A 14943-nucleotide genomic window follows, 5' to 3' on the forward strand; every position below is an offset into this window, starting at 1 on the left:
CCAGATACATAATTATAGTCTATTCCTGAATTCAATAAAACTGATGAAATGGAAATTTTTGTACCCGAGCACACATTTTTAAGACTATGAAGGATTATTGAATCTTGTTATGTTTATCAAATTAGGCATTATGACTACCTATGGGATTGAGAACCACAAACTTTTAGAATTTCAAGTTGGGAGGCGTGAAATATCAATAGAAGTTCTTACTGAGGTGACCAGGATGTAGACTCTAATATCAAACTTGCGTCCGTTGATGAGATAAGGGTTTTCGATGTACCTCTGTACCACGTACGTCTCCACAGGCTGGTTGGTACCATCCTCATTCTTCAAGGTTGGCTGGTATTCGACTCCCTGAAAAGACAGCAACGCGAGTTAGGTACACAAACAAATCAATAAATACATGAATTATATAAATAAATAATAAATAACAAATAAAATATATAAAACAGATGTATAAATGGATAAATAAAAGATAAATAAATACATACATAAATAAATTAACTATAAGAAAATTGGGACTATAAACAGAATTTTAACACAAATTATTTTAATGATGTACAGAGAATCCCAAGCTGCATGTAGCAGGAGATTCCAATGGCTCAGGGAATGTTTTTGTTTCTGTACTTTTCATCAGGGGGGTAGCAGTGAATGGGTAGCTGGGACTCTTGGATCTGGCAGAAAGTACTAGCGTCCTATCCAAAGGTAGCAAGCAATTGCTATTATCTATAGAAACACCGGCTCTGAAGGACTACTTTTCCATATTTTTCTTTCCTTACTCCGGAGCCCCGACCCAAAATTGTTCCACTTTTGTATTTTTTTTCTCTATACAATAACGACAAATTGTGTCTCACCCGTCTCCAATCCGTGATGTCCTTGAGACGTTTGAACAGGAAAATGCCTTTGCCTTGGGATTTGGCAATGGGTTTCATGATCCAGATGGATCCTGGCGTTTTCCTGAATTCGTCCACAAACATGTGGTACTCCGACTGGACAGACAGACAGAAAGTTTGAAGAAATAAATAAATAAATAAATAAGACTGGCTCAATTGGATTTACTTTTTATTTTTGTTTTTTGTTTAAGGTTTTGTTGTTTTTGTTATTTGTATTTTTGTCCTGTTCATTATATATTTTTTAAACTAATTTGTTTTTTGTTTTTTTTTGTTTGTTACTTTGTTTTTTTGGTTAGTTTTTGTTTTTGTATTTTTTAAAGTTTGAATATAAATATATATAAATTAATTAATATTTATGTAGCCAATGCCCCATTTTCATCTTGCTCCTTCAAATGCTTCAATTCTCCTAGTAGGCTGCTGTAACCAAAATTTATGTTTCATAATGTATCTACTGTTTCAAACTTAATGTCCCTCACCAAATTCTCTATAACTTCATTATTTATAAACCAATTTGCACCAAATTTGAAAGGAAGTAAATATGAACATTTGGAAGCCATACTGCATTTTTAAAAATCGGTTTAAATGCGCTATGATAAAAAATAATCTGTATAAACAGAGAGAGAGGGAGAGAGAGAGAGAGAGAGAGAGAGAGAGAGAGAGAGAGAGAGAGAGAAAGAATAAAAAAGCAAGTGTTGAAAAGATTAGGGGAGGGGGGGGGGGGGATGAACCAAGGAATACTTACAGGTAACTCATAAGTTGAGGGGAAAAAGTCACATGTATTGACTGGTCAAGGAATGCAACAAATCGTGTTTATAAATATTTCTATACCAAATGAACGCAATCCATCATAAGGAATCTACTTTCTGGATTTATTTTAAAATTAACAACAGCATGCAAAAAGTATGCATCAAAATTTTTAATGTACGTATTTATGTGTACTGGGCAACACGATAGCTATATGAAAGCACTTGCTCAAATCACTAGCAAAGGGACTATTATCAGCCCTGGATGCAGTTGACTCAAATTCTGACTCTTCTAGTGTCATATACTTATATAAAACATTTTTTGTAAACAAGTGTTGAATGGTTACTGGGATAAACTGTGGCTCCATGGCTTGGCCTGATGTTTCTTAAAACAATATCGAAATATGCTTGCTATTTAATATTAAAGTAATTTGCACAGGATCTTACAGACCTAGAAGTTAGCGGTAGTATACATACGGGTAAAAAATAAAGTATTAATTTTAAAAAAAATTAAAACTCAAATCAACCTGGATTCTAAACCAGTCCCTTTATTTATGGCGCAAGCACGTCACTAATTGAGTTATCAAGATCCTCTCTTCTGGGTACAAAAAGCAATATATTCTTCGGATCTAGGGGGCTGATTATTCAATAGATCAACTACTAAACCTCAGCAAATATGACATGTACAGCACGTGATGACAAAAGGATATTTGAGGGCTTCCTTCTTTCCTGACTCTCTTTCAAGTTTTCTGCGTAATCTCTTCAGGTTTTTCACCATCAAGTTTTTTCTGGTCAGCTGTAAATAGGAAAATTAAAAAACACAAAACTGCATAATAATGTAAACATAAGAATACAACAACAAAAAAAATCACTGCAGTTTTCCGATAATAATGCCATTATTTTCAACATTCCCATAAAGTGACCCTCCATACCAAAACTGTATCATGTTGGGATAAATAGGGTAGAGAAGATGTGATGTCACACCTTCTACTTTTCCGGATCCAAAATCCTTGGAAGTGAGTATGTAAACAGTCCTTCAGAGGACTAATAATGAATATGCTATGTATTGAATCAAAATTTGGCATAACTATTTTAGTAGCAAGACTTATAAGCAGATTCTTAGGATTACGAGGCGTAAAAGAACAAGGATGGATTATCTTTACAGATGACCAGTATATATTTAGACTAGAAAACAAGATGCCATCACTCTGAAATCAGAAGATCAATTACATAAGATATGTATTCAGTTCTCCGAAAAAGTGGTTTTTCACTTCCAGGGACCCCTTGTAAAGCGTTTTGAGCATGTTTAGTGGATATTGTGCTATGTAAAAGCTCAATTTTTTAAAGCCATGACAACCCATCGTATCAAAATGGTACAATGTCTGGATGGCACAGATGTCAAAGAGGCAGTTAAAAGTGAAAGTGACCAGACATGTGAAATAATCAATTTTTGTGAATGTAAGAAATTTCATTCTCCTTGATAAAACCTAAAACCTTTTCTCAACTCTCATATTTATTTTTATTATATATTTGATTATTGGTATTTAAATCAACCCAGCATAATACCGTTTAACCCTCTACTTACCACCTGCAGCAAAATCGTCACATTTGTAACGACACAAAATATACATTTTTCTTATTCAGATTAATTTAGTAATATCACAAACTTTGAAGAATGATCTTTGTTTAATTAATGTTCTATACAAAGTTGTTTTGTAGAGAGTTTGATTGAGTTAAAAAATCAATTTTTCTGCTGGGAAAGCCTGTCATTTTGGGAAAATACTAAAAAGGATCAGTAAGGAGCGAGTTAAAGGTTATAGGTGACAATCCATTACCCTCTGTTCTGAATTTCTAATCCTTTACATAAATCAAACCAGGTAATAAATGTTAAATATGCCAAACCTCACACCACAATACAATACTAAAATTTCAATTTCTTTTTTTTTTTTAATAGATTCAGTGCTGTTACCAGCGAGGTTCTCAATTCATTTCATGCCTGAGTATGGTGAGAAAATGTGAGTAAAGCGCTTTGAGCACATTTAGTGGAAATTACCCTATATAAACCCTCAAGTTTTTTTTTTTTAAAGAGAGCCTTACTCTAGGATCCAACTTTGTGCTACCCATATCAGGTTCTGAACCTTTGGTATAGGAGTCACAAGTTGAATGTCATACTTCACGAACGCAAAGCTGAACAAAGTTCTGACACCCCTGTGCTGGAGAGGACGTTTGTCCATTAGAGTACTGGATCTATAAGTATGATTGCAGTTCTAAGGGTGAACTTAAATAGTAAATACTGATTACATATTGTAGATGTATACACACTGCGGACTATCAGGAAAGTTACCTAATTTTCTTTTTCTTAATGTTTCTAAAATTTTGTTTGTCTTGTTGGGGTTTTTTTGTTTGTTTTTGTTTTGGTTTGTTTTGTTTTTGTTGTAGGTTGTTGTGTTGGGTTATATTTATTCATTTATTTTCATTAACATTTTTCTAACCCTACATGAAATGTAGTACTGCTCAGCTGGAATAGCTTTCATTTACTAGTTCGCAATAATCTTTTCTTTTTCTTTTTTCAAATTAAACAAAGTGACTCAGACTGAGTATTAAGGTCAATGTAGCAAATCCAAGAGAAAAATTATTTTAATTTCCTGATAGTCTGTAGAGCACCTTTAAAAAGATCTCATTATTGCTTGTTTTTTAAAAGTTTGCTGCTAGCAGGTAGGTTGTTCCATAAGCAGAAAGTATTTGTGTGTGTGGGGGGGGGGGGGGAGGGGGGGGGGATAGAAAAAATACAGGTAAGAAAGAAAATTAAAAGTTTGTTATCTCAACAGTCTAGTACGTAATTAATTTTCTGATTTCAAAAGTCTTAGAATAAAATGGAGGAAATAAAGATCAAACCATCTGCTTAAAACTTTCTAATACAATGTAACTATGACATGATGTCAAAACAGATTATCTATTCAGTCATGGAATGAGAGGAAATTCATTTTTTTTTTTTTTTACCTAGGATTAGAATATTTAATGGTAATGGTTAATGTGCTGTTTTTAAATGATTCTAAAAGGCTAAAATTTTGTCAATAACAAAAATGTTTTTAAAAATTGTTCAAGAAAGAGTTAACACAAATCAGATCAAAGAAACAAATATAATTCAAAGTTAAAAACGTATCTATTTATTCAACTATTTATTCCAATTCTCTGTTAATTCGATTGATTTACATTTCGTAACGATTTAAAAACGATCTGGAAAAGAATATCTTCATAATTTTGAGTTTCACTTAATAAAATCATTTTTAAAAAAAGAAAAGAAAGAAAAGAAAAGATTCGGAGGTAAAACAAATTTGCAACACTATTCTAATTTTTATGGGTTTTTTGTTTTGTTTTTTTTTGTTTTTATTATCACAACTAATACATCACTTTTTCTTCATGTTGTAAGCAATTATATGTTAAATCTTTGGTAAAGCAGTGATAATCTTTACGGCTTGATTTAAAAGGCTACTCCACCAACAAGACTGTTAAGGTCAAGGTTGCAAAATCTAAGACCCCTATCAGCACAAAAAAAACTACATAAAATATTTTAAAGACGGACTGTTTACCAAAAAAATTTCTCCGTGTAGTGTTTAATGTTTTAAGCAATATAATTATATTATTATTATTATTATTATTATTATTATTATTATTATTATTATTATTATTATTATTATTAGTTCATTTTGCTGTTATAGATTTTTAAAATAATTTTTTCTTGTACGTCAAGTGATAATGGTGGCAATATTAATCACTCATGGGACACATTCATCAATATAGAGATGTGAATTACACCAAAACTGCATATGTTAATAAATAACTCTCTTGTTAATGTTTTTAAAAAAAAACCCAAACCATAAAGATATGTTGCGTTAGTAAAGATAAGCATAAAATATCTGAAATTAATGAACGTTAGTTTTTTTTTCTTTTGATAATTTTGTAAAGAAGAATGCATGCTTAAGGTTGATATAAAATCTTAATTTCCTAAACAAAAAAATAGAAGAAAGAAGAAAAAAACAATTTTACAACATTCACTTATCTAAATAATAATAATAATAATAATAATAATAATAATAATCTTTATTGTCCAAATTAAAGGCAATTCATGTGAGGTAAACAATGCTCAGTTTGGTTCATGGTATGAACATCAACACATTTACAAATACAGACACAGCCATACACGAACATACACGCTTGCACATTGTTTCTACACGTGTATACAAAAGAAATGAGCGTACATACAAACACATATACATACATACATACATACATACATACATACATACATGCAGACATACATACAAACCAGCATATCATCGTATATGCATGCCTACATTCATACATACATACATACATACATACATACATACATACTTACATACATACATACATACATATATACATACACACAGACACACACACAGACAGATAGAACGATACGATATATTTGCTGGGACAGCAGATAACCATATTATAAATATAGTGTCTTATATTAAGAAGAAGATGGCAATGATTGTGATGATGATGATGATGATGATGATGATGATGATGATGATGATGATGATGATGATGATGACTACGATAATGATGATGATGATGATGATGATGATGATGATGATGATGATGATGATGATGATGATGATGATGATGATGATGATAACGACGGCGGCAATGTCGATGATGATGATTCACGACACTGCTTCTCGTTATTTTCATTGGTTGTCTCATTTTTCCACAGAAGATTTGTTAATTAATTTTATGGCGGTTGGAATGAAGGTTGTCTTATGTCGATTTGTCCGACATTTTGCTTCTAGATACCGTCTTCCGGAGCGCAGAAGTTGGAATTTTTCGTTCAGCGGATGCCTCTTTTCGTTGATAATGTTAAAAGATTTCTTCTCAACTGCATTAATATAAGTTGTGTCAAGGCTTCTAAGGTCTGTGTTAATTATTTTTGAAGCCTCTCTGAGGGTTCTATGTAGTTTGGATTTTTCTTTTGTTCCACAGCTTCCATACCACGTTGTGATGCCAAACGAAACGATACTCAATATTAATGACTTGTAGATTTGTATCATGGTCTTTCTGTTCACATTGAAAGACCTTAATTTTCTGAGTATATACAAGCGCTGGTTACATTTTTTGATGACATTGTTGGTGTGCGATTCAAATCTTAGACTGTTATCTATAATTACACCAAGGTATTTAAACGTTTCAACAGTTTCAACCGCCTGATTGTTAATTTTTGTTATTTGTCTTGCTCTTTTTCCTATTTTTCTGTGATCAAACAGTTGTTCCTTTGTTTTTGTTACATTGAGCTCTAGACAGTTATCGGCACACCATTTGCTGAATTTACTAACTTGCTCAGTGTATTTAAATTCGGAGACGGAATCATTGAGCAGGCCGAGTATTGCGGTGTCATCAGCATACTTGATGAGTTGGCAGTTATCAAAGCTAGCCACACAATCGTTTGTATAGAGGATGTAAAGTAGAGGTGAGCTTACACACCCTTGTGGGCATCCGTTTGAAAGAGTTTTTACTGATGATATATTTGAGCCTACTCTGACATGTTGGGGGCGATCGATGAGAAAGTTGTTATACCAGTTGATGAGGTAATGGGGAAGGTTTAGAGCATGCAGTTTACTAATTAATATGTTGGTTTTCATGGCATTAAAGGCAGACGAAAAATCGACGTATAGGATTCGGCAGTAGTTGGCGGGTGAAACATCCAAGTGATTTGATATTGAATGCATCACTGTGAGGAGTGCGTCTTCCACACTAAGATTTTGTTGGTAGGCAAACTGATATGGATCAAGTATGTGTTGGTCATATATAAATTGCAACAGCTCTCTTTTCAGAATCTTTTCCAGACATTTCATAATAATTGATGTTAAAGCAACAGGTCTATAATCATTCAGCTGAGTTGGTGGATTCTTTTTGGGTACTGGAATTATAGTCGATGTTTTCCATATAATTGGGATTTTCTGTTCATCTATTGAACGTTGGAAAATAGGCAAGAAAGGGACAGCTAGTTGGTTGTTACAGTTTGAAATGAGTTCCCCACTAAGTCCATCTGGACCTGGTGCTTTTTTCTTTTTACATAATTTAAGAACATTGATGACCGCCTCTTCTTCGATTTCTGGCGGAGGAGACGTATTTTTTGTTATGATATTAATTTTTGAAAGTACGTTGTCAATGGTGTCGAATCGACAGTAAAACTTATTTAATTCCTCGATATTCATATGTGTGTCATTGTTAAAATCTGTCTTTTTGTTGTTAACGCCACCCATTTCTTTAATCATCCTCCACGCCTGCGATGCATTTGAATTTTTAAGGTTTGTTTCCATTTTATCTTTATATTTACGTTTTTCTTCATAAATTACCCTCTTTAATTGTTTTTCTGCCTCGTGCTGCTTGTTTTTGTCCCCACTCATATGAGCGATTTTCTTCATATTTATAAATAACTTAACTCGTTTGTTGACCCAAGGTTTGTTGTTAAATATTTTAATCCTTTTAGTGTCCACGCACAAATCACAACAGAAATGAATATAAGACGTGACAACATCAACCCACTCGTCCAGTGACATGTTATCAGACATGAGTTCATCCCATATTGTGCAGTCAAAACAACCTTGGAGTTTGTTTATATTTTCTGTTGACCAAAGACGAGTTTCTTTCACAATCGCTTTATGTTGTCTTAATTTAGTTTTGTAGGTTGGAATCAACAACACACTATTGTGATCTGAATTTCCTATTTTTACTTTTTGAACGCTTCTGTATGAATTTTTAATATTTGTATAGCACAGATCCAGGGTTTTATCTCGTCTGGTAGGAACAGAGACGTGTTGATAAAAAGAATTTATAGGAGGGCAGTGATTGAAATCACCAAGAATTATTACGGGGGCATCAGGATGTTTTCTTAAAAAATTAAATGATTCCTCCTCAATTACCCGTAAAGCTGTGTTAGCATTCGCATCAGGAGGGACGTACACAGCAATGACATAAATAAGTGGGAATTCCCGAGGTAAATAGTGGGGTCGTCAGATCATCACTACTACATGCATGGAAATAAAAACGTTTTTTTAAACACATCTACACCCTCAAGTAAATTAGCTGCCATCTTGTATTATTATATCATACATCATCCGAATAAGTCAGGCTCAACGTTTATATTTCTAGACGTCCAAATCCTCTGTTTGATAGACAAGGCTATATGTGACCCATCATCTCAAAACAGTATTATGCCAAGGTGAGCTAAGCGCCATAAATTGAATTTTTAGCCGGAAATGTGAAACGTAAGGTGGAAAATAGATATATTATACTTTTCCACTCAAACTCAAAGTTTGAATTTCTCATTATCTTATTTCGAAATTCTAATTTTCTGGTTCCGATTGATCTGACACAATACTGTTTTGAGACAATGGGTCACATATTCGTAAATACTATGAGATCTAGAGTAATATATTCTGTGATAGCGGGTAAAGAGCTAATGTTCTTGTTCATTTCTTATTTCATATCTTAGGATATTCTCCAGCGTCATGGCTTTAAAACTATAAAGGTCAGGATTGATTTGTTTACGTGTAATATAGCAGACACTGATTTAAATCAAGTTGCTGTGCTCGAGAATACATTTTTGGTTCATCAGAGACTCGGGCGAGACTGCTTGTCGTTCAATCGGCAGAGCACTCGACTTATTTGCAAAATGGCCAGGTCTGTTAGATCTGGTAGAAATTTCTGTAACAGACAGGCTTTCTATGCATGCAAAAGCTTGCCAACAATTGTTGCTGTCATTTTAATGCTAAATAAAAAGGAATAGCCTTTGGCTTCACGAGTCTTAAACTCATAAAGGACTACAGCCATTATAGCAGTGGTCTATTTGAATGAAATGCACTGCCAGTTATAGATAGTATAAAGTTGACGTGACTCAGGTCTTTGTTATTGTTTTTTGCCATCCGCGTTTATGAGTAATTCTCACTTAACTGTATTAACCTGACTACAAACATTTAAGGTTACACAGAGTTTTGTGTGTTGGTCCGTTATACTTCCAGGTGGCAATGTTGTGAGCTTTTTAGCCAAGTGCATACTATCTATACTAGCTATATTGAAGTGGGGTCAAATTTTACTCAAAATGACAACCTAACAAAGAGTTTTAATTATAAGAATAATATCAGTAAAACTGACGTTGGCTTCTTGGTTAAAATGGTTGAGTCTATTATACGAAACTGATAAAGTTTTGATAGAAAAGCCGTCCTGACAGTTAAATTTAAGAATTGATAAGTCAAAATTCGTCATTTAATTGGAGGTCTAGTTGGATTCTAGTTTGTTAAACCAATGGTCACTAAAATTCTCAAAGCAAAACGAAATTGTCTCCAAAACAAACAGAACAATAGAACTGTTATGAATCGATAAGCTTGCAGCCCTCGAAATAAATGTATTAGGATTAAAGAAAATAAAATGTAAATCTAAAACTGTAAAAAAACTGCAACAAGGAAACAAACTCTCTTTCCTGCTGAATTCAGCAACCATTACAACAACTTATTTTGCAGATTTCCAAAATGGCTGCCGTACCTCGTAATGGTTTCGAAAATGATTAATTCTGATTTGCTCCTCCAGGTAGACGCTGTCAAACACCTCCTTAATGGCCCACGCATCTGCCCAGTAAAAATCCCATGATCCTCCTAGCTCACTGCGTGGTATAAACAATGAATCATGTCAACATGACTGCTAAATTTATAATTCAATAAAAACCTGCAGTGCAGTCCACGAAAAGTCAACACCCAAGGAGGCGACTTTTTTTTTACACATTACCTATGAATGTTATTAAAATGTCTGATGCCATTAACATTGTAAGACTGAATGAAGTCTTGAGAGTAATTTTGTTTAGTATAAGTTTTTGGTGGGTGCTGCTTACACACAATGCTATGCACACCAGAGTAGAGATTGTCACATATGATGAATCTCAAACGACATGACATCTTAACATCATTTTCTCCTCGAAAACAGATTATGCCAACCAAGTTTGAAAATTAAACAATTTTTATGGTCCCAAGGTGCTGATTAGAAATGGACTGCACTGTAACATACCATCAACAGGCAACAATGATAAACTGAAAAGTAAAAAAATATGAGGGAGACGTGCTGAATTTGGTATGATATATATGTATATATCATTTTCAATCTCCTTGTATAAAACGCATAAATCTTGTTTTCCTTGGTTGAAATAAAAATGAGGGAAAATTATATTTACCTTTGAGCCAATGTATGGCTTCTGTAAATTTAATTTATTTTCCCAACACGCATGATGTTACAATTCAAAGGACATGCTACAGTTAATCTTAATCATAACCCTTTAACTACAAAAGACGTCTAACTTCTACGTCATGGCACAAGACCGAAGGGCTAGAGCTCAGGTGGTCGCTGGTTTGGATTAGTAAGTAAGTAAGTAATCATTACCCTTTATGGTAAGACAAGCCCTTGTGTAAGTATTTTATTTGAACCTTTAAAAAAGATAATAACGAAATTAGAAAAGATAAGGAAAAAATAATAGAAAAAAAAAATAGAAATGAAAAAGAAAAAAAAAATAGAAAAATACGCTTAAAAAGAGAAAAAGACACTTAAGCTTGTAAAGAGCTTTGAGCACATTTAATGGATATTGTGCCATATAAAATCTCAAGTTTAGGTTTTTTAAGTTTTTACTCGATCGCATTCAACATGAATAAAAATCAACCAAATTTGTCCGATTACTCATTCGTGTGACAACAAGAGAGTTAATGTTACATCACAATTATCATGTGTTATTTTTCACTTTTTGTGTAATCTGACGGAAACTAAATATTAAAAATATCAAGAAAACATAATACAAAATCTCAAATAAAATGCACACATTCTTCTTTACATCATCTCAGGCTCAAGCCATCAATAAAACTTCAAAAAGCGACAAAGGTTTCTTTTTTAAAAAAGCAAGATGGCGTCGTAGAAAATTTTTTTAAAAAAAAGGACAAGGCAATGATTTGAAAGATTTGAATGATTTTTTTAAAAAAAGCTGTGGGCAAATAAAACCTGGCAAAAAGGATAATGAAGTAAATGATGATTTATTCAAACATTAATATAATAAGATGCTCATTTATGTTAATCTTTTGGGGGTTTTATTATCCTCTGTATTCCTTTTTTTTTACATTAGAAATGAACATATTCAACATCTATTTAGTTTAAAATTTAAGTTTAAAAATCTAGACACTGCCATTAGAGTCATGAATCTATATCATTACTCGGTAAAAAATACTCTCTCAAATTAGAATAAAGTAAATTTCTTGAGTGCACTTAACAACATCAATAAAATTAGCAAAATGAAATAGAGCCATTTTTAGAAATTGAGACACCGAAATCATGCAGAATTGTAGACAATGAAATAACATTTGGTGATCCAGTGCCTCAATCTGGTATCAGTTTACATCTGGGTGAACGGAGAATGAAAATTGATTTTGAAATTTATTTTATTGAGGAGAATGAATGGATTATTTGAACCATGAACTACGGCAAGGCAAACGACCAAAGGGCTAGAGCTCAGTTGGTCACTGGTTTGGATAAGTAAGTAAGTAAGTAAGGGCCATGAACAAATCTAATCCTTTTGACTTGAGATTTAATTTTCGGTGTCCGATTCATCTATTACTATTAACGATACCAGATGGTGACAGGACCACAATTTAAAAAAAGACCACACATGCAATGTTAGCGCTACAGAGCCAAGCATCGATTCTATCACAAGCCAATTTCACCGTTATTACAAGAGAGTTACAGAAAAACAAATAAACAAAACAATAATAAGTGTATGCATGATGAGTAACCTCGAAAAAGTTTCTGAAATGGCTTATCCTGGAGTGTTCTGGAAAGTAATTGTACTCGTCTGAGTTGTTGACCCAGTCCCTGTCACACCAGCAGAAGTCCCATTCATTGCTGGCAGATGGTTGTGATGGACAACACAGTAAATTTTGATATATACAAAATGAATGAATAAAATAAACAAAGATTCAATAATATTTCTGTATTTAATTCAAAATGAAGCCAGGTCGCTAGGCGGGGAAGGCATTGCATTGAGATTCCTGAGACAAGCCCCACATTAAGTCATTTTGGTTTGTTTTCTTTTTCCTTGGACAATGTTTTTAACATCCAATGTGCTCACACTAACTTGGACTACATGTATGATTCATGTTGACATCAAACAGTTGTTTGATGGATTATTTAAATTCTTTCATGAAGCGTCCAGTCTAGAACATCAAGCATAAATCTTTAAAAACCCCGAACCTATTCTGCAAATGTCAAAAAGTCATGTGTTTCATTTTATTCATTCTATAAGTCAAATGCTCTCACTTTCCTGTGAACAAAGTTAACAAAATTTATGACAGAATTATTTATTGCTATTTCGGTTTCTGAAACAAATAATAAAATTACACGGCTAATTACAAAATCTTAATTTATTTATAATCATATAAAGGTGCGCAGAAATATAATCATTTTCTCTTAAAAGTGTCTAAATGAAATACAGAGTCATTGAGCATCTAAATAATGGTCTGGTTCTAAGTCTTATGACTGAGGATACTGTACACGCATCATTACAACCATTATAATAATTTTTAGCCTTTGAAGTTTAAAAAAAAAAAGGATAGGCCATTTACAACTAATGAAAGGAGCGCAAGGAAAACATAAAAATACAATAAAACACTGAAAAATAGTAAGTGAATCATTTAGCTTTATCAAATTCACTGAAACTGAAAATGATTTGCTTACTTGCTTACTGACTTGTTTGTTTTTCGTTAAAGTTTTATAGTTTTTTCAGACAATCAAGACTGTCGAGAAAGAAACAGCTGCCACAGATCTGAGTATACTAAATTATTTTTTTTTCTAATCAGAGATAGCTCAAGAATGGTAAGAGTAGAGATGAGTGACGACAGTGTTTTGCACTGAAAAGCACAAGTAGACAGAAGGTAAGTATAGTAAGGTAAAGGCAGACTGGAGATATTTCTTACTTGTTGACCTCAGTCCAGCCTGGCCTGGCCCTGAGCACATCCAGGATCGTGTTGGGAAGAGTACATCGGAATCGAATATCACGTCCACTGTCATGGATCAAACATGGAAACAAGGGAATTATGACTCGAAATTAAAGTTTTAATCGAATGTGTTGGCTTCTTGTGTGACCAGCCATCTTAACATGGTTTCATGTCAGGGTGACCTTGGTGCTAAAAACTAAGCTTTAAGTTAAGCATTATGATAGACTTGCATTCTATCCAAAGGATAGCAATAAATTACTATTATCCGTATCATGCTTTTAAAAGAGTTAAAGAAATTAAAGTTTTAATCGAATGTTTTAATCGAATGTGTTGGCTTCTTGTGTGACCAGTCATCTCAACACGGTATCATATCGGGGTGAACCTGGTGCTTAAAACTAAGCTTTAAGTTAAGCATTATGATAGACTTGCATTCTATCCAAAGGATAGCAATAAATTACTATTATCAGTTTCATGCTTTAAAAACTGGGATTAACTCGTGCTCAATTGGTTCAATGACTCTGAAGGAATACTTTTTGAAAAGTATAGCATACAAAATTTGAGTTGAAATCAATGTGACCCACAGTGTCAAACTTGCATTAAGTCAGGATGAAACAGATGGCAAAAAGTGAAAATAAAAAGTTATAATAAGCATAAATGGGAATGTTTGGTTTTATACACTTTATGAGACTATATTATTCATACTCATCAATAGAACATTAAAAATTATATCAAGTTTCATACTGTTGACAGGCGGTATGTCTCGTTCCACATGTTAAGTGTTGGTATTAACTTGAGATCCCTTGTTTAATTCTTTGAACGTGAATATTGTGCTTTATAAGTTAAATAGAAATACAATTCAGACTTCCATGAAGTGTTTGCTCAAAGTTTCATTGTCATAACTTTGATGGTTTTTATTTAATGGAGCGGTGAAGTTGACCAAAATTACCGAAATAACGATCCCACTTGCACTCAGAGACGGGTTTAGATAATCAGATAAATGATTGAAGAAATGGTCATATAAAAATATTTTGACACAGTTATTTGGGCGTGTTTAAAAAATATATTCGACCTCTTTTATCCAAAGATCATTCAAATTTAGATCTAACACGAAACACTGACATCAGGACTTCAAAACTTATTGAACACAATGAGATTCTTGAGCTTGAGCTTTTTTTTAAATAGCACAATATCCACAAAAGATGCTCAAAGCGCTTTACAAGGGGTCTCTGACCAACAGCAACACGTAAC

At 33.2% G+C, this 14943-nt stretch overlaps 1 protein-coding gene across 2 annotated transcripts in view; it reads right to left on the minus strand.

Moving 5' to 3' along the window:
* LOC144976636 (putative tubulin polyglutamylase TTLL9) overlaps positions 1 to 14943 on the minus strand; it is a 30408-nt gene that overhangs the window by 14104 nt on the left and 1361 nt on the right. Inside the window, exons 3-8 of one of the 2 annotated variants that reach the window (XM_078920936.1) lie at positions 13675 to 13761; positions 10220 to 10337; positions 2345 to 2432; positions 1636 to 1667; positions 855 to 989; positions 211 to 354 (exon numbers count right to left, since the gene is read on the minus strand). In XM_078920936.1, coding sequence (XP_078777062.1) covers positions 211 to 354; positions 855 to 989; positions 1636 to 1667; positions 2345 to 2432; positions 10220 to 10337; positions 13675 to 13761 — 604 coding nt within the window. Of the gene's footprint in view, positions 1 to 210; positions 355 to 854; positions 990 to 1635; positions 1668 to 2344; positions 2433 to 10219; positions 10338 to 12495; positions 12605 to 13674; positions 13762 to 14943 lie in introns of both variants that reach the window. The other variant, XM_078920937.1, reaches the window with a different exon arrangement.

This window comes from Berghia stephanieae, chromosome 7, assembly GCF_034508935.2.
Source record: "Berghia stephanieae isolate SIO BIC M18660-M18661 chromosome 7, UCSD_Bste_1.3, whole genome shotgun sequence".
In the NCBI taxonomy this organism is placed as follows: Eukaryota; Metazoa; Mollusca; class Gastropoda; order Nudibranchia; family Aeolidiidae; genus Berghia; species Berghia stephanieae.